Source organism: Paralichthys olivaceus, chromosome 12, assembly GCF_024713975.1.
Source record: "Paralichthys olivaceus isolate ysfri-2021 chromosome 12, ASM2471397v2, whole genome shotgun sequence".
Taxonomy (NCBI): domain Eukaryota; kingdom Metazoa; phylum Chordata; class Actinopteri; order Pleuronectiformes; family Paralichthyidae; genus Paralichthys; species Paralichthys olivaceus.
This window is the reverse complement of record NC_091104.1, coordinates 17,951,696-17,976,584: the sequence shown is the minus strand read 5'-3', so window position 1 is coordinate 17,976,584 and position 24,889 is coordinate 17,951,696. Positions and strand designations below refer to the sequence as shown.

The 24,889-nt window shown below is 43.9% G+C and overlaps 2 protein-coding genes and 2 non-coding genes across 5 annotated transcripts in view; 3 read left to right on the top strand and 1 right to left on the bottom strand.

Annotated features, from left to right (window-relative positions):
* The first annotated feature begins 2,386 nt into the window (after positions 1–2,386).
* cln8 (CLN8 transmembrane ER and ERGIC protein) lies at positions 2,387–6,709 on the top strand. Its single transcript, XM_020085183.2, has 3 exons — positions 2,387–2,500; positions 2,798–3,463; positions 3,926–6,709. The coding sequence occupies exons 2-3, from the start codon at positions 2,921–2,923 to the stop codon at positions 4,250–4,252; spliced, it is 870 nt and encodes a 289-aa protein (XP_019940742.1). The 5' UTR covers positions 2,387–2,500; positions 2,798–2,920; the 3' UTR covers positions 4,253–6,709.
* A 496-nt stretch (positions 6,710–7,205) lies between these two features.
* The window catches only part of arhgef10 (Rho guanine nucleotide exchange factor (GEF) 10), a 59,963-nt gene continuing 42,279 nt past the window's right edge, over positions 7,206–24,889 (top strand). For both annotated transcript variants that reach the window (XM_020085135.2, XM_020085134.2), the window contains exons 1-2: positions 7,206–7,389; positions 21,769–21,878. In XM_020085135.2, coding sequence (XP_019940694.2) covers positions 21,842–21,878 — 37 coding nt within the window. In that variant the 5' untranslated portion in view covers positions 7,206–7,389; positions 21,769–21,841. The remainder of the gene's footprint in view (positions 7,390–21,768; positions 21,879–24,889) is intronic.
* On the top strand, positions 21,976–22,049 carry trnai-aau (transfer RNA isoleucine (anticodon AAU)). The gene has a single exon. It is a non-coding gene; the product is annotated as a tRNA-Ile (tRNA).
* Positions 24,521–24,593, bottom strand: trnaf-gaa (transfer RNA phenylalanine (anticodon GAA)). Its single transcript has one exon. It is a non-coding gene; the product is annotated as a tRNA-Phe (tRNA).

Genomic DNA, 24,889 nt, shown 5'->3' with positions numbered 1-24,889 from the left:
CTCTTTGAAGCTTTCTTACCTGCAGTCCACAGAAACCTGAAGCTGTGCCTCCTCTGCTGCACAAAGAGCTGGTCAGCTGTTTATTCTGAAAAGTTCGGTAGCTCAACGCAGTACGAAGAACTCCTGTTTACCCAAAGTTTATTAATAATGAATGTATCACGTGTCCAAATCGCAAGATATTTCACTCTGCACTTCTCTGAGCCCTTAACAATACACAGAGCAGTTCTCGAGACATGTGAGCCCCATACAGACAGACAGAATGTATGACTATACTGGTCCTGAATTTACAGCTCTCCCTGTAATAAAACATCGAAAAGCATCAAAATCTAGTAAAATGGGGGTCTGAGGTCTAATTTGTGTCAGTTTGGGGTCCCTGACCCCCAAACCTGAACCACTGTCATATCCATCATGATCTGTCCGACTGGCAACACTGCTGCAGACAGTGACATGTTGTTTTGTAATGCAGTTTTGTTACTATAGTTTTCACACATCCTGGTGTGATGGTAATCTGATTCAGGACAAGACGAGTAGGTTCCTGTGCCATACCCATGATTCCACTGTCAGCTTTGTCACATTTGGTTTAGTTGTCATATCCAATTGTCATATATTAATTTAAACACAGATTTCCTTTTATAAAATGTGGATAATTGATGCTTTCAACATTTCTGCAGGTAGTCGGGGATCTGAACATATATCAGGACTCTGACTTCAACTTTAAAAATCCAAACTTTCCAAGTCATTAGACTAAACCTCCTCTATCTCTAAAGTTAGGCCAGGCTATGCTTTGAATTTCCAAACACTGTGTGCAAATGAGAATGATAAAGGTGTAAGTATTGCAGCAAAAGTTCTCTGACTCTGAACACTACAATTTGCAAACCCCCAAAAGTTTTAATATATGCAACAATTTGGCCTGTTAGGTGTTTGTCAGGAAAACAAAAAGGTGTCATTTGTCCCACTCAACGAAGCGAACAGGAGAGTTAGGAAGATGTCAATCCTTTAAATGCACGTCTGAAAATTTGTTTTATTTATGCATTTACTTAAACTAAACTTCTGATTGTTCCTAATTAAGTCTTGTAAGTAATAGTTTTGGAAATGTCACAAAACATCGGACTTTCAGCATCCATCATTTAATAAAATGCTACATTCATAGTACTCAACTAAACCCATTTGCCCTGTCGCACACGTATGAGGTAATGTTGCTATCTGCTGGACAAAGAGAGAATTGCATGATTTGTTCAAATAAATGATATTGCGACTGGAATTCTAAACAAATGTCTTTCTTACTTTATAACAAAATCAAAAACCAATTTGAATTATGTATTGGATCACAGACATTGCTATGATTATAATAATGATAATTATAATATGAACTCTCTTTTCTACTATTAGTCCAAGAGGTTAAATCAGTTCTAAACAGAAGTTCTGACCCTGAAATAGTACAAATAGGTAGTAAATTACTGAACCAGGAAATATTGTTAGCTTACAACAATAGTACTCCTAATGAAACCACATTTAAATTCACTAGATCCACATTTTCATTTTGATCTGCACCAAATTATACACACTCATAAATATCAGCCCTCAAGTATTGTTTTCATCAATATCCATGAATTATTTCCTGAGAGATCAATGAAGATGTTGAAAAAAAGTCCTTTCTCACAATGTTAAAGAAAGTGAAAAAAAAATATGCCCCCTGATCCGGATCTGCATCAAAATGTAATGAGTTCTTTCCTGACCCATACCACATCCTTTCATAGAAATCTGTGTTAACTTTTGCATAAAAACCTGAACTGGGGAAATGAAATGGGATTTCATAAGGGAACTGTTGGGCCTTGATGGAGGTAGGCTCTCTCTGACTGTCATTCTAGTGTAATTGTAAATACCCACACAAAACTCTTTCTTGTACCAGTCCAAAGTATGTGCAAACATATTTAATATTAATTCCAAATCTCTCTAATGCATTTTGTTTTTACTTGATTAATTAGGTGCAAAAGTTTGAAATAAATCTCTTTTAGATTATAACTGAGATCAAATCTGTCCCTAACATGCCAAAAAGATAGATAGATGCATAGATGGATGGATGGATGAATGGAAGGAAGGATGGATGGGTGGATAGATAGATAGATAGATAGATAGATAGATAGATAGATACTTTATTGAAATATTTTTTATAAAATGATATTGTAGATTTATTTTTACTTGTAATATTCATGTTATTCCAAATGCAGCAATGAGTAACTTAGGCCTCATCCCTGCACCTTTGTACAGTCTATGTTCCTGCAGCACTGGAATGACCTGATGGTTACAGAGACAACACTCAACCAATAGGATTCGGTCTCCCTTCAGTGTTGGCCAATGGGAGCACCGGAAGTCGAACAGAGGCGTGACTTCCTGTTCGGAGGTCATATGACCAAATTGAAGTCGTGTGACGTGAGTAGTGTTTGTGTTGTCAGAGGAATCGAACCTGTACAGAATGTGCACAGTGGCTCGCTCGTGTTCGGTGAGTTAATATCGCTTCATCTGACTTCCTGGTGTTTTCTGTAGCTTCAGCTTCATGTTCGTGCTAATGTGCTAACGACTCACTTAACTTCGACTCTGACTCATCATGTGCTAAAAGTTTGCCTCTTTACTTTTGATTGTTGCACAGCTGCTTGGTTTCATTAGTACACATGGAGTCACTGCTAAACGCTTGCTTTAAATGGTTGTTCTTAAATCAGACAGAGTTAAACATGTAGCATAACTAAGCTAGCTGTCTGTGGGCATAGTGTTCATGTTCAGTGTGTCATGTCATCTTCAGTTGTTCCACACGTGACCCACACGCCATGCACGTGCCACGCTCTGATCACACACCCACCCGCAGCTGAGCCCCCCCCCCTCAATTCACCTTAAAGCTCCAGCGTCCCCCCCCCTCACCACCATCATGGATCCAGACCTGCAGCCCAGCCCTCCTCTCTCCCAGCCCGGTGCAGAGTACTTCCAATGGGACCACCGCCTCCAGCTCATCGGCCTGGGATTCAGCTTCTTTTCAGCAGTCTTCCTCCTCTCTCACCTCCTGTCCACGGCTCTGTCTCGCACCTACAATGCCCTCCTCACCAAGGAGAAGGTTTTCTGGAACCTTGCAGCCACCCGGGCGGTGTTCGGCATCCAGAGCACCGTGGCCGGTCTGCGGGCCTTGACTGAGGACTCCATGTTGACCAGAGACAAAGTGAGAGGTCAAGAGGACTGGTCTTGGTTTAATGTCCTCACAGCCACGGGGTTCTTCATGTTTGAGAATGCTGCACTACACACCTCCAGTGTGGTCTTCAGGTCATTTGACCTCCCTCTGGCGACGCACCATTTCTTCGCCCTGTCAGGGTATGCAGGGTTGGTGGTGTGGGATTCCCATGGCCACTTCCTGCCGATGGTTACGCTGCTGCTGGAGATAAGCACACCATTCACCTGCATATCCTGGATGTTACTGAAGGTAGAGGCCTGAAATCATATTGTCATGAGTTAAACCACTCTTCATCACTTTGCTCCATACATATCTTGCACATTGCAAATACCTTATATTTCTATTACAAGTGCAGGTACTATGCCACCATCTTAGGGCTGTAGTTGCATCTGGTACTATTTATTTATCATCTTTGACCATTGATTTTAGTTAAGTACCCTATAATTTACATAAACTTCATCAGGTTTCACTTCCTCTTCGGTTTTGTGCACCTTATGACCGTATGACCGAAATAGAGTTGAGCCTCCCTCTACAGAGGAAGTTCCTTTAAAAAAGGACTAGATCAGTACTTGAACTTTTACTCTCCCTCCAGAAACATGTGACCCTAAACACAAAAAGTTACACAAATGTAAAGTACATGAAAAATGTCATGGTGTAAAAACAAGCTTTCGACAATGCAATGAACATTTCTGTTTTTTTTCCCCTACACAGGCCGGCTGGGCACGCACCCTGATCTGGAGAGCAAACCAGTGGGTGATGATCCACATGTTCCACTGTCGCATGGTGCTCACCTACTACCTCTGGTGGGTAACCTTTACCCACTGGAGGGAGATGAACACCCACATGGCCCTGCCCCCGCGCCTGCTTTTCTACATTGGCCTCGCTCTGCTCACGCTCATCATCAACCCCATCTGGACACACAAGAAGACCATGCAGCTGCTCAACCCTGTGGACTGGAACTTTGGCAACGAGCCGGCTACCTTAAACGGTGCCGCGGACAGCCAGCCTGGGGTTTCCGTCAAACCTCATGCCAGCTAAGGGCAACCGAGGAGGTCATTTAACTGATGCCAAATTTGCTTTTACTTATTATTTTTTAATTATGGATGTTTGAAGTTACTTTTAACATTAGGATAGTATTAAGGATATTTTTTCTTTTGGTGTAGGACTTTTTTTTTCACATTGAGACCTTTTTAAAGCAACACAATGTAGTTAATAAAACGGCTTTAACATCATTTACGATCTTACAATTTGGAGATAGGCCTCTCTCTCCTGCAACGCCTGGAAATGTAACTCTGGTGTATCGTGCAGAAACAATTGCAACAGGCTTTATGACATAAGAGAAAGTGACCAGTGTAAGAAACCGGACCAGAGTGATTATAAGCTAAAAGACAAAAGGAGGTAGGACACATAACGACTGTTAATAATCTGGACAGTGTCTCCGGATGAATAACCTGTGAAGCTAACTGGCTGTTTTGGGCGTGAGGGAAGACACACACATCTGGAATCCTGCTTACCTGCAGAGGACAGTTAAATTACATTTAGGCATTTACTCCGGTGCTGCCGATAGTTTGTGTGAGAAAGAGAGTAAGCGACAGCAGTGTAAAAACTACTCTCAAATAATGGTGTAATTGGTTTGCTCCGCTGTCAACTTGTGTTTACGACACTGATAAAAGTGCAATTCTTACATTGTGTTGCTTTTAGTCCCTGGTCTGGTACCCACCTAAACAAACATTGCCTCCCATCAGGCTTTACTTTCTGGCAGTTTACATGTCGGTCTATCTTTTTGTAATCTTAAGAAAAGACTATTATTTTACATCAGGTTGGCTCTTCAAATGTTTTTGTGGTTGTGTAAGGCAGTGGAATGGGTCCCTGCTTGAATGTGGCACCTTCAGACTCTGGATTGTGAAAGATCCATTCCACCAGTTTAAGAACAGTTTATTCAGATATATAAGATACCACATCTTGCAAGAGCCATTCAAAAGCGAAAACATAAAAAAAGACCGCCCACAGAGTTAACTGATTAGACTTCTTTTATCATGATGGAAGAAATAATAAGCTCAAAAAGAAATGTAAGTGTTGCCGGACTGTTTGAAGCTACTGTACACTTACAGCTTTTTGAGATTTACGTCCTGTCGTGTTTGAGGAGGTGTTGCACTGTAAATCTCTTTGCAGCCACAGCTGCTTCTGGTTGTCTGCGGTTTAAAGATGATCCTGTTATGCTAAAAGACGACTAGTAGTAACACGTTATCTGCTCGAGGGAGACGATTTGAGAGAGAGAGGAGAGGTTATGCTCCTTCTCAGTAGTCATCAAACGACTCAGCCATAAAGTCACGTCAAGAATGTGGCCTTTGTCATCCGGAGATTTTACAACAGATATTCACCACTTACTGGGCAGCGTAGGCTAGAAAACTGAATTATGCTTAAAGCATTAGGTTCTGAAGGTTATTCATTAGCGCTAGTGGATACTAAGTATAAATTGACATCAGTCAAATCATGATTCTCAGAGAGAACTATTTATTGTGGCCATGAGAGAAAAAGCCTTTAACTGAATCTTCTTTACGGGTGGAGGAAAACTCAGGACTGGTTCACTTCACAAAGGCTCTATTGTTAATAATGGGGATGTAATGTGACTAAATTGCTACAGTATTGATGCAGAATAACCAAGCAAGTGAATTGTTCCTGGTTTCACATGGACAATAATTTAAATTAGAAATGTTTTGATTTAGTAAAAGCTTATTCCTACTCAACCCGCATCAATATTTCATTATGTGTTTTGTTTTTCTTCTACACAATGGATTAATTGTTCTTGGCCTTGAGTGTTTGATGTCTCTGTCACAGAAAATCAGCATTTAAATTTCAAACTTTCACATCTTTTTTCCATCTGTCACATATCTCACTGCGTTGCCTGAATTAGTGTTGTTACTGTACCTCAAAACTAATTGTTAATAAGCTTTCCAAATTAGATCAATTTATAGCTAATATTTTCATCAGTTCGTTATACTCAAATGTGAAATAATAATTTGTATGTGTGAGCCTAACAGACAATATTGTATTTCCACTCAGTATTTGCATTTGTTTTTATGATGGCTTAGATATAGTGTACTGTTTTATAATAGGATGTCTGGGTGGTGGTCTAAGCTCCATAGCATTCAACATCCTGTTTGTGTTTTAATTTGAGTTGCACACCTAAGTGTCTACTCTCCCACAGAATTGTTTCCATGGGCATTGACCATACTTGGAATGTATCAAGGTTGTGTAGCTGCCTGTAGGTGGCAGTCTGACAGAAAATATGCATCCTAGATTTTGGTTTGACCACATGAGTTTGACACATTTTTTCCACTTCAGGGTTTATTGACTCCAAAGCACCAACACAGTGGATTTAACAGGCTTATTTAAAAGGTTTTTTATTAAAGTTGACTGATGAAGTTGATGAAAAGTTTTTTTTTCTGTTTCAGTAACATTCAATAAACCAAGTAATATACTAGAAAAAAGAAATTGCAGTGTATTTTTCCCCCCAGAAAAATCTTGGTCATGTTTTATATTCAAGCCTATTGTGTTTTTATGAAATGTTTGCAGTATGTAGGTTTATTTACATACACACATGCAGGTTTGAGCAACAGTTGTCATAAGGACTTTGCATTGACATCCATTCAATGTGGACAGCCTAATCAAAATCTTACACCTTACCTTTACCTCACCACAATTCACATCTTACCATTAACCTTAACCATAGTTAAAGTTAGGGGTAACACACACACACACACACACACACACACACACTCACTTCTACTACTCTTGAACACATCAGTCTCAGGACAGCTGTTTTCGAGTGGGGGGGGGCTCACACGTCACGTGAGCACTGAGGAACTCCTACGGTCCGGTCCCGTCGGAGAAGGCGTCAGAGGCTTGACTGACGTCCTGGACAACCAATCAGAGCTTCCTTCAATCCACCCTGCGGCCAATCGGCTGCCAGGAGGAGGGGCAGTGCGCATGGATGGAGTCAGCTCGGTACGCAGGGAGAGAAGTGAGCAGAGGGACAGTGGAGGACAACTGGATGTTTGGATGTAGTTTTTATGTCTTCAGTCGTGTCTCAGTCAGAAATGCACCAGGTTTGACATTTACACGGTGTCACAGGAAGGAATACGAGCTTTCGTGTGGGGAAAAGTTATTTAATGGTGAGTTGAGGACTTTTTCTTTTTAACGTTTCTGAGAAAGTTGGAAACATCCTAACTTTTCTGCTAGCTGTTCGCTTTGAATAGAAACAGGCGCCATTATCCGGCTTAATTCATTGATAAAAAGTGAACTTGAAGTGTTCGTGTTGAGTGTGAAACGTGTGACCTGCGTGGATTTAGTGTGGAGAGCAGTGTGTTGGGACATGGCTATAACGTGGCGCCTCAGATTCACTGTCAGGTTGCCAACAAGCTGAGATACCTGCCACAACAAAGACAGCCAGTGCTGTTTAACCACGCTTCGATTTGAATCAACACAGAAATAAAGTGTTGTAAGGAGTTTGAATGTCCCAGCTCAGCCTTTCCTGTGTAGAAGAGTGAACAGGATACTAACACGTTTCCTCCAGGGGCTGACTCTGTCATTAACATCATGAGAGTCAGGGTTAGGCGATACGGGCCAAAGTTATATCAAGATACATATATTCCAATCAGTCGATATCGATATTTATCACCATGTATCACGTTATGATTTCAAAGTTCAAGTGTGTTTTGTGGTTTTAAACTCTTCTTTATGAGCAAAGTGACAAACACTTGATAAACAGCAAAACGTTTAACAAGTGTGAGGTAGAATAATTGTGTGTTTTTGACAAAAGGTGACTTCTGTTATTGCTATTGATGAAAATAATAACTCGTACTTTTCTGAACCCACTGTCTGTCTTCAACGATGCGTATGCAGGTGCAAGATAGCCTTTTGCCTTTTATAACACGGATTTCAAAGCATGTCAAGTTTGTCATCTTGACTTTTAAACCACTTCGTTCATATGGGAAAAAAATAAGAATTTCCGCTGCTTTAAACACTTGCATGAACTAATGTATGAGTGAGGAAGTGTTCCTGAGCTGCAGCAGTTATCCCATCTACAAATTCAAGTAGTCATGCATAGCATTCCTCAGTGAAAAGGCCGCACAGCTCCAGTCAACTGGAAGATCAGTGCAAAAGGGTAGTAAAACCATAATCCGTGAGTCCAAGGCCCAGCTGTCCTCCTATGAAACCACTATTAAATTTAATAGATTAATAGATTTTTATTTGTGGTGTAAAACCGTTCCTGGAGCCTCTCCTTGATGAAGACCTGCCCCAAAATTTCCTCAGTTCTCCCCTGACCTACACCTTATCCTTCCAGTAAATTTTGTGGTAATCCCTTATCTAGATTTTCTCTAATGTTGCCGGTTGGTTTGCATGTTTGTGGACCAAACAAACAGACAGAGGTGAAAACTTAACCTCCTAGGCAGAGGTAATTAAACAATTTACTTGCCTCTTGCACAAAAAAAGCAAAGCACCTCAAAAGATTTTAAAAGCTTAGCTCTTAAGGTTTGAATACAAAGAGTAGCTTCGTCTTTATTTGTATTGTCTGCTATCACACACACATGTATGTACACAAAGTCTGCACTGGTCATTTGTTTAGCAAATAACCACAGTGGCCTGGCTGCAAATACAGATGCTTAACACCCAGAGCTGCTGTAACAACACCTGAGGAAAGCTGTCAATGGAGCACAGATCAGTTTTTCCTTCCTGAAATTCACACAGTTTCCTAATGTAAGCACGCAAGTGAGACATGTAGACACTGGGCTCTTTATGTGCGACACATCCTCATCAAACCACAGCTGCTTTGACGGAGAATGCTCTGGGGAACCTCTGGGGGGGAAAAGTGTTTTTTGGTGAAAGGCATGTTCACTGTCAACGGTATTTGGTGCGTGTGTAGACGCTTTAAGGGACAGTGTTTCAACATCCTATCAAGCCTTTTGTCATCAGCACAAAAACACAGCATAGCCTGAAACTGCAGTGTTTTTTGTCAACGTTAACACAGATGTACAATCATTCAGCGGAGAAAACTGCTAATTGCTAAAGTAATCGTGACAAGTCCGTAACACGACGTTTTACCAGTTGCGGCTCATGGAAATGCCCTTTGTTTACCATGACTAAGCTTGGGGTTGCCTGAGTACACAGTGGCTGATCGGAGGAACATACCATTCATTTTTAGAGACGCAGTTATGGAGTCACCGTCCATCCACTACCCCACCGGCCATCCGCTGAGATAAGCTGTGGATTAGCAACACAATTCTTTAACAGCTGGGAAAGAAGGGCACTGCTCTTTTGCAGGTGGATGTGAGAAATCGCTCACATACCAAACACTTGTTTAGCAGCTGGGAACGTGTGTCAGTGAAATTTCGAGCTGGAATTGAACTCGGAACATCAATTATGTAAAGTCCAGTATGTGGTGGGCATCAACAAATCCTGCTATGACCAAGACAGTTGATCTGTTATGAACTGGTCAGGGAAGTCAGGACCCAGTTGCAGAGTTCAACAAAAAAAGTTTATTTAACAAAAGGAGGGAGGACAGTTCCTCAGGAAAATACTCAAAAAACAAAGTAGCAACTGAAAATCTCCATAGAAATGGGAAAAAGGCTCAGGAACAAAAGTACAACTGAAACAGTGTCGAGGCACAAAACTCACAACACAAAGGGACATAGAAGAACAGCTCGAGGCGAGGCGATCAGCTGGAGTCACACGAGGCACTGGCGTGGCACTGCAATGCAAATGAATCATCCGGCACAGGAGACAAAGGGAGAGTGGCTTAAGAAGCCAACCAATGAGGGCATGATGAGCTGCAGGTGTGCCCGGTGCTCTGTGCTCCAGGAGATTGCCCCGCCCCTTGGAGCACACTCTGTATGAGGGAGAGAGAGAGAGATGTTAACACAAACCAAAACATGATCCTCAAAAATCGAACCACAACAGTACCCTCCCCTCAAGGGGCGCCACCTGGCGTCCTACCAGGTTTACCTGGAAACCTGATGTAAAAATCCCGCAGCAGTTGCGGGTCGAGGATGAGGGAGCGGCTGACCCAGGAGCGCTCCTCGGGGCCGTATCCCTCCCAGTCGACCAAATACTGGTAGCCCCTACCCCGTCTGCGCACATTCAGAATCTGGTTGACCGTGTAGGCTGGGTGGCCGTCGACGAGACGCGGGGGAGGCGGTGGAGGTGCAGGAGGCTGGAGAGGGCTTTCGGTGACTGGCTTTAGGAGGGAGACGTGGAACACAGGGTGGATGTTTAAGGAGGCTGGGAGGCGGAGGCGGACAGCGCTGGGGTTTATTATCCTCTCCACAGGATAAGGGCCAATGTACCTGGGGGAGAGTTTTCGGGAGTCGGTCTGGAGGGGGAGGTCTCGGGAGGAGAGCCACACTTGCTGACCCACCTGGTAGTTGGGTGAGGGAACCCGAAGTCGGTCCGCCAGACGTCGGTTGCGCTCAGCCGTTCTGCCTAATGCTGCGCGGGTCTCTCGCCACACGCGTCTGACCCGGCGGAACTGAGCATGGACAGAGGGAACTGCTGCGTCGGACTCTTGGTTAGGGAATAAGGGGGGCTGGTAACCGGTGTTGATCATGAATGGTGAGAACCCGGTGGCTGAGCTGATGAGGGAGTTGTGGGCATATTCCACCCAGGGCAGGTGTGTAGCCCAGGATGATGGGAGGCGGGAGGCGACGCAGCGCAGAGAGGACTCTAGGCTTTGGTTGGCCCGTTCCGTTTGCCCATTAGACTGGGGATGAAAGCCGGAGGTGAGGCTGGAGGTGGTTCCCAGGGCCCGGCAGAAAGCCTTCCATACCCGCGAGGTGAACTGAGGTCCGCGGTCCGACACAATGTCCTGTGGAATCCCGTGCAACCTGAAGACATGTGTCACTAGTAGATTAGCAGTCTCCAAGGCGGTGGGGAGTTTAGGGAGGGGGACAAAATGAACCGCCTTGGAGAAACGGTCAACCACTGTGAGGATGGTGTCGTTACCTTCGGAGGGGGGCAGTCCAGTAACAAAGTCCACTGCAATGTGTGACCAGGGACGTGGAGGAATGGGCAGAGGTTGTAGGAGCCCTGCCGGGGGTCGATGGGAAGACTTGTTGCGGGCGCACTCTGTGCATGCAGCGATGAAGACCCGAATGTCAGAGATCATGGATGGCCACCAGAAACGCTGCTGGATGAGAGCCAGCGTGCGGTGGACCCCTGGGTGGCAGGCTATCCTCGACGTATGCCCCCAGGTGAGCACTGATGACCTGGCAGACGGTGGCACGAACAACCGACCCGGCGGGCAACCGTCTGGAACCGTCTGGCCCTGCAGAGCTTCCTGAACCTCCTGTTCAACCTGCCAGCGAACCGCCCCCAGCACACACTCGGGATCCAGGATGGTCTCCTTAATGGGCCCCCCTCCCTTCAGGGTGAACTGACGGGAGAGTGCGTCCGGCTTGATGTTCCGAGACCCGGGGCGGTAGGTGAGGGTGAACTGGAAACGACCCAGGAACAGGGCCCAGCGGGCCTGGCGGGTGTTCAGGCGGCGAGCTGTGCGGAGGTAGGCGAGGTTTTTGTGATCTGTCCACACGATGAAGGGCTGAGCTGCCCCCTCCAGCCAGTGTCTCCACTCCTGCAAGGCCAGGACCACCGCCAAGAGCTCTCGGTTCCCCACATCGTAATTTCTTTCGGCAGGGGTGAGTCGACGTGAGAAGAAGGCGCAGGGGTGGAGCTTATTGTCAGTGAGTTGGCGCTGGGAGAGGACGGCCCCGACCCCGGAATCCGAGGCGTCAACCTCGACCACGAACTGCCGCTCAGGATCTGGGTGCACAAGAACAGGGGCGTTAACAAACATGTCTTTTAGTTTCACAAAGGCAGATTGTTCTACAGGAGACCAGGTAAAACTGAGTTTCGTAGAAGTGAGACGAGTAAGAGGGGCCGCCAGGCGGCTGTAGTTCTTTATGAACCTACGATAGAAGTTGGCAAACCCCAGGAAGCGCTGCAGCTGCTTGCGGGTGGTGGGAGTGGGCCATTCTTTCACTGCTTCCACCTTGGAGGGATCCGCCCGCAGCCGCCCCTTCTCCACCACATAACCCAGGAAGCTCACAGTCGACACATGAAATTCACATTTTTCAGCTTTTACATACAACTTGTTCTCCATAAGCCTTTTCAACACATCTCTAACATGAGTAACGTGTTCTTCCATGGAGCTAGAGAAAATCAAAATGTCATCGAGGTATACAAACACAGTTTTGTTAAGCAGATCCCTTAACACATCGTTCACTAGGCTTTGGAATACAGCGGGGGCATTAGTGAGTCCAAAAGGCATGACCAGATACTCGAAGTGACCTAAGTGGGTGTTGAATGCTGTCTTCCACTCATCCCCCTCCTTAATCCTGATGAGGTGGTAGGCGTCCCTAAGGTCTAGCTTTGAGAAGACGCGGGCCGAATGTAAGGGGCTGAAGGCGGAGTCAATCAGGGGGAGTGGGTACTTGTTCTTTATGGTTATGTCATTCAACCCGGTGTAGTCAATGCAAGGCCGCAGGGTTTTATCTTTTTTCTCCACGAAGAAAAAACCCGCCCCCACCGGAGAAGAGGAGGGGCGGATGAGGCCTGCTGCCACGGACTCTGTGATATATTTTTCCATGGCCTCTCGCTCGGGTTTGGACAACTTGTACAGCCTCTTAGTGGGAAGAGGGGCCCCTGGCAACAAGTTAATAGCACAGTCGTAGGGTCTATGTGGGGGCAGTGAGGTGGCAGAAGTTTTGCTAAAAACTTGGCTGAGGTCATGGTAGTCAGGGGGTACATTTGTTAACTCAATTACCTCGACTGCTGGAGCTGGATCTGCAGGCCTGGCGGGCAGAGCGGAACGGAGGCAGTGGGCGTGGCAGTGGAGACTCCAGTTACGAATTGTGGCGGTGGACCAATCAACGTGGGGATTGTGAAGCTTTAACCAAGGGAATCCCAGAATGACAGAATTCAGAGGTGAGGAGATTACAAACAGTTCCAAATGCTCATGATGGTTACTGGAGAGGACCAATTTCAATGGTTCAGTTTTATGAGTCACAAGTTCTATGAGCTTGCCGTCTACTGCGTGTACCTTTATGGGAGAGGACAGCTCATAAAAAGGAATGTTGTTGCTCTTCATAAAATTTCTGTCAATGAAATTGTCATCGGCACCGGAGTCTACCAGCACTTGGACTGGAAACGAGTGTTCAGGTCCGTGGATCATACCTGAAACCTGAATTCTCGACGCGTGAGAGGAAGAGATGTGGCTCACCAGAGTCCTCTCTATTACTGGTGAGCCCGGTCTTTTAGCAATTCCGGGCAGCAGGAAACGAAGTGGCCGCCTTGTCCACAGTAGAGGCACAGCTTGTCACGCATCCTGCGTTGTCTCTCGGCTGGGGTGAGGCGCGCCCGACCCAATTGCATGGGCTCGTCGACTGGTGACGGTCGTAGCTCTCGAGCGTAGTGGGTGGTGTCGGGCAATCCCGGAGCGGAGCCTGGTGAGCTGGGTTGCGTGCCGGAGATGAGCCGCCTGCTCCCCGTCCTCTGCCGTTCCCTAGCTCTTTCCCTCATTCTATTGTCGAGGCGGATAGCTAAGTCAACAAGGGAGTTGAACGAGTTACATTCCTCCCGAACCGCCAACTCATCCTTTAATTCCCCTGCCAACCCCTTAAAAAATATGGCTTGAAGAGCCGAATCATTCCACCCACTCTCTGCCGCTAAAATGCGAAAACTCACGGCGTATTCTGACACCGAAGAGCTACCCTGTTTGAGATCGAGTAACTGGCTTGTCGCCTGTCTGCCCTTTACCGGGTGGTCAAATACTCGTCTCATTTCCTCAGTGAAACGGTGAAAATCATTAACCAACTCGTGTTGTTGTGACGATATCGCTAAGGACCAGGCAGCCGCCTGTCCTGTGAGCAAACTCATTATGAAGGCTATCTTAGCTTGAGGCGTAGCATAGGTATGGGGTTGTTGGCTAAATACTAGCTGGCACTGATGTAAAAATAGCGAACAGGTACCTAAATCTCCTGAATACCTGATTGGTATGGGGATGTACGGCTCGCGGGCTTGCGGGGCAGGGCTGGGAGGAGGATCGTCGGCTGGGGGGTGAGCGGCGGCTCCGGGAGAGGAGACGAGCTGGTCCTGCAGGGCGGCCAACTGACCGCCCAGTTGTGAGACGCTGGCACCGAGCTGCTGCAGGTGTTCCATCACCAGCCGCAGGGAGGACTCGTTCTGGTTGATTTTGGTGGCTTGCGACGAGAGTGCTCGTCCGTAGTCGTCCAGCTCTGCTGGGTCCATGCTTGTCCGGATGATTCTGTTATGAACTGGTCAGGGAAGTCAGGACCCAGTTGCAGAGTTCAACAAAAAAAGTTTATTTAACAAAAGGAGGGAGGACAGTTCCTCAGGAAAATACTCAAAAAACAAAGTAGCAACTGAAAATCTCCATAGAAATGGGAAAAAGGCTCAGGAACAAAAGTACAACTGAAACAGTGTCGAGGCACAAAACTCACAACACAAAGGGACATAGAAGAACAGCTCGAGGCGAGGCGATCAGCTGGAGTCACACGAGGCACTGGCGTGGCACTGCAATGCAAATGAATCATCCGGCACAGGAGACAAAGGGAGAGTGGCTTAAGAAGCCAACCAATGAGGGCATGATGAGCTGCAGGTGTGCCCGGTGCTCTGTGCTCCAGGAGATTGCCCCGCCCCTTGGAGCACACTCTGTATGAGGGAGAGAGAGAGAGATGTTAACACAAACCAAAACATGATCCTCAAAAATCGAACCACAACATGATCCTTCTATTCAAATGCCTGTTTTAGTGCCACACTCTGTGAATTGAGATGTACAGCCGGCAAGGATAAGTAAAGTCGTAGCATTGTCTCCACACTTTGAAGTCAGTGCAAAGACCAGTACGCTGATGATTTGAAGTATCTTGGTTTCCAGTGCTTGCTCATTTTAATCTGAATGAGTTGCTCTGTTCATCTTAAAATTCCTCCAGAGCTTAAATCTAGACAGTCAACAAAAGCTCTTCGCAGCGGCCGCTTATCCACTCCTCACCAAACACTATGTAGTGTTCTTCTGGTGACACGTTGGGCTCTCAAAGCTTTGGTGTGGCTCAGTGGGTGGGTGGAGACCAGTTAGGAGTGACAGCCAAGACTGTGGTTGCCTCTGTTTTCAAATGGACACCACATTTGATATATTATGCAGCCCTAGTCTTTCATTTCGTCCTGTGAGTCCCAAACAGACCCATTTCACTAGTTTGTCTCTTGAACTGAAAACAGACGGTGCCTCCCAAGTAAAGGTCAGTGTAAAATGAAATAAAGATAACTGTAATGTAAAAATGTCACACAGCTGTTATATGTTGTGTGATGCATCATAATAGTCATTTCACTTTCACAACATCAGGAAAATCTAAATTCCTGTTGACATCATGATGTGTTTTGCTAACAGCACATCAACAATGGCTTTGGGCCTTTCATCAAAATCTCTCAAATCCCATTGTCTTTCCAAGTTGACGTCTTTGTCAATGTCTTCTATGTGTATGGTACCTCTTTTTCATCTTGGGATATTTTTTTATTTTTTATTATTTTTTTGGCCGTCACGTTAGAAACATCACTGCTGCCTGCTATATTCTCAAATGGGCTAACTCAGACAATTTTTTTTTACAATTTTACTAGGATGCTGGCAGGACAATTTCCGGAAAATGTCTATACCAACTGAGGTGGACATTTGAGTTGTCATATACAGCCGCTCTGTAACATTTCAGGAATATATCCAGACTTAATAACAAAATGGACTGTAACATGAAGGATGACACCATGCATGTTGCTTAGCAATTACCACATTTGGTTTATAAACATGGCTGTTTTGCTTGTGGCTAACATGCAGTCCCCTCACATGTCAAATGGCTCACACCTCTCACATCAGATAAAACCTGCTTATTTAAATGTATTTCTAAAATCCACACCCATCAGACTCATAATTATAACTCCTATCTGATAGCCAATACTACACTGAGTAGGGGGATTTAATGCATGAGACAACTTTTGCTGCTATAAGAACAAAAGTTGAGGTATTTATGAGGGAGATTGGTTGCTAATCTGTGGTTGATCGGGATATCTGTGTCTGGGAATATGCTTCCAGTTTGACTGCTGATCGCAAGAGTAATTGCTACTTTTAAAAGTCAGCTATTTTGTGCCTGTTTGTGAGCGTCCCCACCCCTTTTGAGGTCAGGGGGGGTGGGTGAAGTGTGGTATGTTGTCAAGGCGGGTTGGCCCAGATACTGTGATATTGTGAAGTTTGCTGTGTTGATCCATATGAACTGCAGAGTGGTACGTTTTCGGTACAGTAGAAACAAGGAACAGAAAACATTAAACTGACTTTTTAATTAAACCCTGGTTAACTATGTTTGGTAAAGGCTGTGTCTTTCTAACCTTAGTGACATTTACAAAAGTAAAATAACAACATTTACAACTAAATAATTAAATCTATTTAGGTGCAGAAAATTAACTGTACTTTAACTGCACCATTATTGTATTGTATGATCATCATTATCATCACTCTGGTGATGCCATTTCAAACGAGTTGGCATGTTCGATGTGCTACGAGCTACATATTGGATAGCAGTTGCGCAATGTCGGCTTTCGTACAGTCCATTTGTCTTTGTACACGTGCGTACAGAAAAGGTTTTTAAAGGTGTTTAGCTCAGATACTCTGTGTGTTTTTACTGATGCCAGGATAGTACTGATTATGAAGAGACTAGAACGAGGTACCTTTTCTCCTTTTTAGTATGCAGCAGGGCACTGCCCTGTCCTTCCCTGAGTCTCCCCACAAATACATTACAGCACATTGTTAAGCCTGTCCGTCCACTCTTTGTAAGCCTGGGATCTGCTGTTTTCAGTCGAAGCCTGATTACTGTAAGCCTGGTGGAAGGAGAAGATTTGGACACAACGCTCACTACAACAGTCGGCCAAAGAACTCTGAAGCCAAAGACAGACACCACAGCAGACTACAAGTCTCTCTCTCTCCCTCTCTTTCACCACACTTTCCTCCAGGCTTTTGTTTATGGCCTTCAGCCCATGTGTGGAATTCCACTTGTCATTAAGTGTGCTACAGAAAACTCGACTGAAGAATCAAAAGCCCTTATCACAACGGGGTGTTTGGCACAAACAGCTGCATGCAACTCACACAATTAATTCCTAACAAATTGCTGCTTGATGTAAAAGGAAATGCAGATCAGGAATGTTGTTATTTTTTACTACTGAGGAAATTTTAAATAAATCTGTGATTTAATGGATGGCCAAATGTTTACCTTTTCCCTTGGTGTCATATGCTGTCCCACCCTCTCTGCAAATTCCACCATTTCTTGATTTTCTTTTTTATTTAGATCTGTTGTAAAGCACTTTGATGTTCGTATTGAAAAGTGCTTACAAATAAAGTGATTATTATGATTACTGATTTATATTTAGATGATGTTATAATTTGTGGATAATTATGGATTTAGAGAACAAAATATATTGCTCTGGCATCATTAATAAAGGATACTTAAAATAAAATGAACTAATACTCCTATTGGTGTATGTGGGACATGCCTTGTGCATGTAAGTGTCAGTCTCAAGAATCTTGCAGTTAACATTTAAGGTCCACTATACACAGCTCTAGAATTGTCTTTATGACTGAACATAGGTAGCATGTAATGCTCCACACCATGAAGCACAACACATACTGTATGTACCATACACACTGTCAACATGGTTTTGATCTTTTCGTTGTCTGTTCTGTCACATTGGTTATTAAGAATACACAGGTGAGCAAATTGTCTGCATTACACCGGCAGGCCCAGATGACTGTTTTCCTGTCTGCCGAGCCCAGCTCAGCCTTCCCAGCATGTAATGACATGCTCAGCTGAGTCTGTCATCAACGACAGAGCTGATTTTACCTCTCTGGTGTCTTCTGCTTTGTCCTTAAACATTGCTCTCAGATTTGACTGTAATTCAGAACCTTTTTATTAGAACACTGCAGATTAGCAGAGATATCATAAGTGAATTGTGTGGAATGTTTTCTGTGAGGATTCACAATCCTTTTTTCAGACGTGATCTCTGGAAAATAATATGCATGAAATTGGGTCTGGACAGTTTACCTCTCACATAAGATATGAGATAGATGGATTCCTTATTGATCCAGAGGGACATTTAGGGTTATATGAAGAAAGCAGTTGAGGATTGTCCTGGTGTGATCTGTTAACAGCTACAGGAAACTTAATCAAGATTCAGTAGTTTACTCTGGTGTCTGGGTTGAGCATGCAGTGGGCAGGACATATATGTTCCAACCAAGTTTCTTACCGTCCTTGCAACTTGTTTGAGAATTTTGGCATCAGAATGCTCTTGAATCTCTTTCTCTTCAAAGTTGACATCTTTGTCAACATCTGTGTATGGCACATATTTTTCATCCTGAGATATTTTTAGCCTTTCAGTTTTGCGGCTGTCGTGTGTTAGGGATGTCAACAACTTGCGCATTCCGCTTGTTGTGTGTCCACTGTATTCTCACTTGAGCTCACTTGGACATTTTCCAGACATTTTACGAGGGGGCTGGTAAGAAAAGCAACTGACTTAGACATTTGCATTCTCGCTTACACCCCTCTTTCAAGAAAATGTCCGGGCTTTAGTGCATATCTTAAATCAGCTGTACTGACTCACTTTTCTTCCCATAGTGGATCACAATTATCAGCGCCGCAGTACAGACAGGTTGCTACAAATGTAGGTAGGGATACTTTCTGCTGAGCTGGTCACCTCCATGGGGTGAGCCAGATGCTTGTACGTTTGCACACCACACCTGAAGTCACACCACACCTTGCAGGATGTCATTTGTGCAAAGGTGCATTTAGTTTAGTTTAGTTTTCTCCAAGTAGCAAGTAAAAAGAGGAAAATCAGACTAATTACAGGCGAGGGAGGATTGGAGGAATTTGCAGACAGGTTTCAGAGCAAAGGTGAGAAAGGCCATTGTTGCCTCTCAATCAAACCCCTGAGGCAGCTCCTCTAAGGAGACAATATGTTGAATCATGTTTGCTGATCACATATTAAAACTTGATGTGGTTCCTCTCCTTTGCGCTTCAGCGTCAAGAGAAGCATACCTGAGTGTTTTCCTCTTTTACTTTCCCTCCCTTCCTTCCTTCCTTCCTATTCCTGCTGTCATAGACCTTGAAGAGTGCTTTTGAAGGAAGAGATGAGTCACCCTCCAAAGCTCCTGTCAGGACACGGCTCTTAACTGTTCTTAATCCAAAATGTGCTGGTCAGTTTACATCCATGTTTGTCACATGATTACTTTTTCCACACACAATAGATAACTTTTCTCAGATGATGCAGAATACAACCTAATGAATGCATCATCATCATCAGTCTTACTTTATAACAATGTAGCTGCTTTTGTTTGTCTCTGTTGTGTTGTTATTTCTCCTCAGGCTATGCATACTCCACCTGCCTCTGTTAGCACCAGCATTATCTGTCAGCCGCACTGTATTCAGCAGACACTGGCCCTGTGTTCACATCCACTGTTCTGGCCTTGTGCCCTGCCAATAGGGTGGAGGACAAAGAAGCCAAGGATTTCACATTATTTGCAGACAAAACAAGCTTTGAGACCGAGTCATCCTCTGGCTCTTGTTTGCTGCCACACTGTTGTGTATGTTTTCCTTAGTGAGAAGTGCACTGTTGTAAACTTATGTTGTGGTTTGTGTTGAACTATTGAGATTGCATAGAATCGGGACATGCATGCCACAACAATGGTTGCTTTTTTGCTGCAGCATGATGTCACGACTCTGTCATCTGTTCGTGTGGATACCAGCAGGCTGAAGAAGTCTGGAAATAGCACAGTTTTTTTTTTCTAGAGGAAGCCTTTGACAGAAACTGTCACCTCTGGATACGAATTGTACATCTTCAAACAAAGGCTGTGCTGCAGAGGAATGTAATGTCTCACATGCTCATGCAGGTCCAAAGGACTCTCCTGCTACAACATGCTAATGACATATCCCTGGGTCAAAATGTATGGTTGCTATTGAGTCCATGTGTCATATTGAGCTCCACTCCCTAAATGAATTTGAAAACTCTGGTACTGGATTTTAGTCTGTATGGGCGGGAACAGAAATGTTTGCAAACAATGATGTATCACAACTGCTTGCATCACATGACCCCCTCCTAGTAGAGAACCGGCGTTAGCTTCCGCAACTATTGTAGAACACAACGTGGATAATCAATTACATGCATTGCTGACCCTGTAGTCTTTGCTAACAGCTGTTGTACAGTTAAATATAGTTAGATATAACTTTTCCTTGAAAGAAATAAAAGACATGTTCGATATAACATAGATAGAACAGGAATGAGAGAAAGAATGGGTTGGGAAGTGACGCCCCATTTATCCATGAACATAAATATGAATTCAACAGGTTTTTTATAAAGATCAGTACTACGTGCGAGTAATTAGAAAACATCAGAGGAGCAGAATGTTGACCTTGTTGACCTGCACAGAGTTATGATATATATTCATATCGACTGATATGAAAAACATTATTATGATAAGATTTTTTTCCATATCACCCAGCCCTATGTTCTTGGCTTTTAGTCTACGTTTTCAAAGATTTCCCGGCCTGTGGGAAAAATGTATCTTTTTGATAGTTAAACATAACAAAGGATTTTTTTTCCTGGGCTTGAATAATGAGTGTGAGATGTAGTGTTTTTCTTTAGCTGTGTTATTTATCTAATCTAAATTAGATTGTGTTTTATCTCTTATCCTGGAAAAAGTGTGCAAATTGTATAATGTTACTAAAACTGTTCCTCTTTAGGTCATGCACACATGCTCCACAAAACTCAATGGAAATAACTTATTTTTAAATAACTTCCTTAAGTACTTGTGGTAAACCAATTCAGATCTCTGGTAAATGTTTTATTTTTGATAAAGGCAGACTTGCATAAGCTAATAGAGGAATGTATGTTTATTGTTGACTGCCTTGCCTTTTTCCCTTCATCATCACAATAAACAAAAGTTAAAAACTGAGCATGAAGCTGCTGTGAATACCAACAGAATAGCTACAGAAACCCCTCCCCTCTGCCTTTATGTCTCATAGTGATTACTCCACAGGGTATGGGCCGTCCGTTTTGATGCTGGCCAAGCCCATTTATACCCATGACGTGACTCACGCCCACAATTAGCAAATGAGAATGTTGTTTACACTTAAACCATGCGCTAGTGTCAATAGTCCTTAGGTCTGCACTAAAAGAGTGTCTTTTGTTTTCATTCATTTGTCTGAATTAGCCATGGTAAAGATTCTGGTGTTGACACTAAAGACATCAGACCGTGACCACAACACAGCCACGCTCCTCCACTGTGATTAATTACATGGAACAACAAGCGTGGTCAGGCTTTCTGAGACTGAGTGGCTTACATATGCCAACCCAGAATTGTCCAACTCATGGAAACATTCTTGAGTGCTAACTTTAATTGTAATGACTGTTTTTATCAACCCACCTATTTTTTCTGTTTTATTTATTTTTTCCTTTAGGAATGTTTGTCGGCGTAGTTGATGCCCTGCATGCAGCTGTCTGAAGAGCTTCGGCAGTAGAGGAGCAGCAAGCATGGACGTGGAAGACTTTCCTCCCCCACCTCCTGAAAGTAAAGTCAACAAAGTCACTCACGCTTGTATGACCTTTGCCTCTAACCTCTTAGATAAAAGTGTGGTACAGGCTTAACCTTTGGTGATGTGCATGTGGGTCGGTTAGCTCAGTTGGTTAGAGCGTGGTGCTAATAACGCCAAGGTCGCGGGTTCGATCCCCGTACTGACCACAGGTTTTATCCACAGACTGGGGAACAGAACAAAGTAAATATAGAGGAACCGATGATAGTGCTGGACTTCAGAAGTAATAATACAGTGCTCATCACCCTTATACAAATTTCACAGCAAGTAGTCTTGAAGAGAGCACAACAAATGATCAACATTAGCCTTTGTTAGTTTATTGAGAGAAACAAATAGTGAGAATTGTTTATATTGCTGTGATCAGTCTTTTCTGTCAAATAGTTATTTAATTCATTTATTTGTTTTGGCACTTTATGCTCTGCTTTTAATTAAATGTGACACTGAACTTAAGAAATGGTGATGGACATTATTTACTGTTATTTGAAATTTTACAGGACATCCATTTTATTGATTAAAGGTAAATCATTGGCAGAGCATTGGGAAATTATATGAATCATAGATTGCAGCTCTTATAAGACATTTAGTGATACTATTGGACTTAGCTGGAGATGTTTGCAGTGTTTGACGGATAGTAGCCCCTGCTAGTTGCTGTTGATCATCTCTTAGTCAGATCACTTCCTTGAGGGCTGCTGAAGCTGGACAGCAAGAGTAAACAACACAGATTCCTCTCCTCCGCTGCTGCGCTGCTTTGGAGCGTGTGGGCAGAGGAGCGAGGGAGTAAGGCGGGTAAAATGTGCTGTGCTGCTGTGAATACCAGACAATGTGCCTCAGTATTAGACTGAACACTGCTGCAGCACACACACACATCCACGCACACACACTCACTCACACAGCCTCCGGGGATAGACACAGGCCAGAGAATTGCTTCGTCTCCTGCTGGCCAGTCAGTAGCTTTGTTGCCAGGGGTGATGCTGGAGCAGATCGTAACCCAGTGACTCATTTGAGTGGACCATTATATGGCAGTGTGGAGATAAGCCCACGGAACAGAATCCATATTGTGGTTATGAATTGACAATGGGAACCTCAGCTAGGCCATGATTGTGTGTCATTGTGCGTTCGCATGCACTTGCATGTATATGCCTCCATGATGAGGTTTGCATTCTTGCAAGAATAGAAAGAAGAGAAACTCTTCAGTGCCGACACTTTAATTGTCAGGACTGGGGTATACACAAATAAAGGAGGTGGTCAAAGTCACTGATGGCGTGGTTGACTATACTGGTCCTATTTGCTGATATATGAAGTGGAGTACAAATAGAAAGTACCAAAAATAAATCAACTTTAGTGAAGTACAGATACATGAAAAATATTTACAGTAGTGAAGTAAATGTTACTTTCCACACCTGACAATCATCACAAATGTGGTTATATATACTTGTGTGTTCACATGTGTGTGTGGTTGCACTGTAAGTTCACCATCCCAGCACAGTCTCTGTAATTAGTTAGCTGGCATTCATACCCACACAGCAGCCAACTATCAGTGGCCTCATGTGCTTGTAGTTGCAGATGTACTATTGAATGGATGGTTGTGATTCATCATCTGGCCAAATCCAATCAGTCAAGTCCTTCACTGTTCTGGCACAGTCAAGCGTTTCACATTGACACCACAGAGAGAGAGAGGAGGGTGACCTGAGTGCGTATTAGGACGTGTATTGACATATGATTTACATCCCACAGTCCTGGAATACCACAGTCCACTTTTACACTGAAATTAGCGGTAACACACAGGTTTTTTAAATGCAGGTATCCACAAGAAAGGGATTTACTTCTTTCCTTATTTCTAGTAGAGGAGTTTCTGTTATTTTTCCCAAGTTTGACGTTATGAATAAACCATAAAGATGTACACGCTCACTAGGGTGTCTCGTTTACATCACTGCCAGGGAGCAGGAGCTGATTAAAATACATGCATACTGCAGAGTGGTTTAATGATGCATTGCAGACAAAAGCCAAATGTTAGCGGGTCTTTTTGATCAATGGAAAAGGAGCTTTAGTCAGCTAACTGTGCCTTATCTCTGAGGCCCACACCATTCATCATTGCACAGATGGAAAAAAGGACAGATAGCATCTCTGTTCCCAGTTTTGCCCTTTACACTTGTCTTTTTCTTAAACCTTTAGTCATGGGTGCAGATGGACGTTGGGTCAAGCTTCTGACCTGAAACGTTAGTCACAGACCGTTTCCTCACGCACAGACTGCAGGGTGGAACAGCTACCTGTCGCAGCCTGAGGGACTCATTCCTGGTGATTTAGAGCTGTGTACATTGTTGTAAGGAACTTCAAAGTTATTGGTTTTTTGCCACAGGGAGTTTCTTTTAGATAATATTTACTTGCAGTCTGGCCTGGAGGCAGAACAGAGCTTGTTACAACAGTGAATGTGGTTCGTTTAGTGGTAACTGTGTGGATAGAAACACCATAAATGTACGAAATGACCTAACTAGGCAGGAAGTTGAAAATTAAATAGATATTGGTTTGTTTAAAGCAAAAGGAACTAAGTGATAGGGAAAGTTTTATATGGACATTTCTCTGTGAGCAAGAGGTGACTGGCTGGGGGAGGGAGAGGTCAAAATGCCGAAACCCGGGATCGAACCAGGGACCTTTAGATCTTCAGTCTAACGCTCTCCCAACTGAGCTATTTCGGCATGTGTTGCAATGGAAACTTCATCTCGCCATACTGGAAATGAACTTAGAGTTTTCTGTTTTCTTTGTGAGTACATTCAGGATATGAGGCTGTGAGCTAATAAAATCAAGCTGTGGCTACTGATGAAAGTTCTTGCAAAGAATTCATGGTATGCTTGTGTGAGCAAAGCTTTAGCAATGTTAGAATACCAGTCCCAAGAACGTAAAGGTACCCATCTCTTAACATTTGACCCCCTAAAGGGAAAATCAGCTGCACTTTGGAAGAGCTTCAGGGTTTGTAGGTGGTAATGAGTTTCTT

What these genes read in the sequence shown, in the direction of transcription:
- cln8 (XM_020085183.2), top strand. Translation starts at nt 2,921, where the DNA reads ATGGATCCAGACCTGCAGCCCAGCCCTCCTCTCTCCCAGCCCGGTGCA. An exon ending in TATCCTGGATGTTACTGAAG is followed by an intron (nt 3,464 to 3,925) that starts GTAGAGGCCTGA and finishes TCCCCTACACAG; the next exon opens with GCCGGCTGGGCACGCACCCT.